Here is a 2,702-nt window from a genome sequence, read left to right as displayed (position 1 = left end):
TCACGAATAATAATTTATAATATAAACTTCAGGTGGCGCTGTTGTCGTTTCGGAGTCCTCTCCCCGCGCCCCCCCCTCTCCACCCGCCCGCGAACGGTCCATTATACTATATATAAAAGAAGGTAGGGGAATAGTGAACTATTCAGTAAACTCTCGTACGTTGACGTTGCAGGTTCTCGTTCGCGCGCGCGACTAAAAGATGGCCCGTACCAAGCAGACAGCTCGTAAATCGACCGGTGGTAAGGCGCCGCGTAAACAACTCGCCACCAAGGCGGCTCGTAAGAGCGCACCAGCAACCGGTGGTGTCAAGAAGCCCCATCGCTACAGGCCCGGCACCGTCGCCCTCCGTGAGATCCGTCGTTACCAAAAGAGTACCGAATTGCTGATCCGCAAGCTGCCGTTCCAGCGTTTGGTGCGTGAGATCGCTCAAGATTTCAAGACTGATCTCCGTTTCCAGAGTTCCGCTGTGATGGCCCTCCAGGAGGCGAGCGAGGCATACCTCGTCGGTCTCTTCGAAGACACCAACCTTTGCGCTATCCACGCGAAGCGCGTCACCATCATGCCAAAGGACATTCAGCTCGCTCGCAGAATCCGCGGGGAACGCGCCTAAAATACACGCGCACGCACACACAGCGCCAAAGACCGACGACGCGCGCACTTCCCACCGTGCGCGTGTCTTGTTTGTCTTTACGCTTCAAAAGGCCCTTTTCAGGGCCACAAGAGTTTCTGTTATGATAATATAGTTTCAACGTATTTTAACATCGCATACAAACAAATTATAATATATATAGTTTATATATATATAGGTATTATAATATTAGAGAATACACAAACGTACATATAAATTATTGCAACATAAATTAATGAATAACCTTATTTTTATTTACATAAGACTTTGTTAAAAAAGTTGAAACGTTAGGTATTACTTAATTTTCCGGGTTGTATATATTATTATTATTATAGGAAAGAAGAGAGTAGCGTATGTACATAACGGAATTTAATTTTAATATTCAAAAACAATGATAATAGAAGGAAAAAGAAAGAATCGAATTCTACCGCCGCTTTTTTAATATTTTCGTTATAATATATAAGTAGGTACCTAATATGAGATGTCTCGGGAGTGTCGTCGTCAGTCATTTGTTTGGTATTATCTCTCCCCCCTCGCTCGCTACACTACCACCCCGCGAACGCGACGATTCTGTATATATATAACGGCGTTCGAACATTGTTTAGCCACCATTCGCCCGTTGAGCGTCGTCACTGCGTCGCGCGTCGTGCGTGTTTGTGTACATTTAGTTTCGTGTTTTTTATAAAAAACATATATAATTATGACCGGTCGCGGTAAGGGAGGCAAAGGTCTGGGAAAGGGAGGAGCTAAGCGTCACAGGAAGGTACTCCGTGATAACATCCAAGGTATCACCAAGCCGGCCATCCGTCGTCTCGCCCGCAGAGGAGGCGTCAAGCGTATCTCCGGTTTGATATACGAGGAGACTCGTGGTGTCCTCAAGGTGTTCCTCGAGAACGTGATCCGCGACGCGGTCACTTACACCGAGCACGCCAAGAGGAAGACCGTCACTGCTATGGACGTCGTCTACGCTCTGAAACGTCAGGGCCGCACCCTCTACGGTTTCGGTGGTTAAGTCTACCATCGCCGCGCCGGCGTCATCGCCCACCTCGTGTGTGTGTCGGTCGAAAGAACAACAACACACAAATCAAAAAGGCCCTTTTCAGGGCCGCAAATAGTTCATTGTTGTTTTACAAAATGTTTCACGATATTACGTCGATACTATATAATAAATAACACCTCAATATGTACAAGTTACGAATATACCCAGTGTAGTGCCGTTTCTTTCAGCCTCCGGATTAGTTACAGGGGATCCGTTTTATAGCTTTTTTGTGTAGTATTGAACACAGCGCCATCTCGCCTTGTTCGATGTAAGGTCCGGAAGCATCGACTTGCTATCGTTTGGCTCCGCAGTCGGCGACTTTCCACCAGTAACCGGAAGATGGCGTGTGCCGATATTATACGGAAGGCTATATCTTGGAGTCCCTTGTCACGTGGCTGCTGAAGAATGTTGGTGTCAATATTTAATACAAAATTATATTTGGGAATTTTCGGTCTGTCTCCTGTCCTTGGACTTGTTAATAACTTGCATTTTGAGTGTGCGACGGCGGCGTCATCTAACGGACGATTGAGGTCGTACTAGCTTTGTCCGTGACGTAGGCGTTGAATTGGGCGATTTATATAGTCCTGCGCCTGCGAGCTGCCGCATTCCCCAGACAGCGCTCCGCCGAGCGGGTGTGTCCACACCTTCGATTTTTAGTGTGAATTTCGGGCGGTTTATAAGCGTGTGACCGGTGGCCCGCAACTCCGTCGCACGCGCCGCCAAATCTTCGTAAATTTTTATTCTGGTGTGGTTTTGGTGTCCGTGGCGTGGACACGTTGCTCCGCCATTTTGTCCCAGCGTCGTGGCATCGACGTCATCGTACGTTGGCCGCATACGTGGCTTCTCGACCTCCGACAGGAGGTGTTTTGGGAAGGTGTTTTGGGATGGCTGTTTCGTGATGGCTGTTTTGGGATGGCTGTTTTACGAAGGCTGTTCTGTTCTATGACGGGTGTTTTGTACAGCTGTTCTGCTACAGCTACAGCTTATTGGTAGCTGCTCCTAGTCGGCTCGGCTTCCTTCCCGCCGCCGAGGGCA

At 48.2% G+C, this 2,702-nt stretch overlaps 1 protein-coding gene across 1 annotated transcript; it reads left to right on the top strand.

Annotated features, from left to right (window-relative positions):
- Positions 1–151: 151 nt before the first annotated feature.
- Positions 152–680, top strand: LOC126378669 (histone H3). The gene has a single exon (XM_050027047.1). The coding sequence runs from the start codon at positions 200–202 to the stop codon at positions 608–610; it is 411 nt and encodes a 136-aa protein (XP_049883004.1). The 5' UTR covers positions 152–199; the 3' UTR covers positions 611–680.
- Positions 681–2,702: the final 2,022 nt, after the last annotated feature.

Source organism: Pectinophora gossypiella, chromosome 27 (genome assembly GCF_024362695.1).
Source record: "Pectinophora gossypiella chromosome 27, ilPecGoss1.1, whole genome shotgun sequence".
Taxonomy (NCBI): Eukaryota; Metazoa; Arthropoda; class Insecta; order Lepidoptera; family Gelechiidae; genus Pectinophora; species Pectinophora gossypiella.
This window is presented reverse-complemented; position numbering and strand designations above follow the sequence as displayed.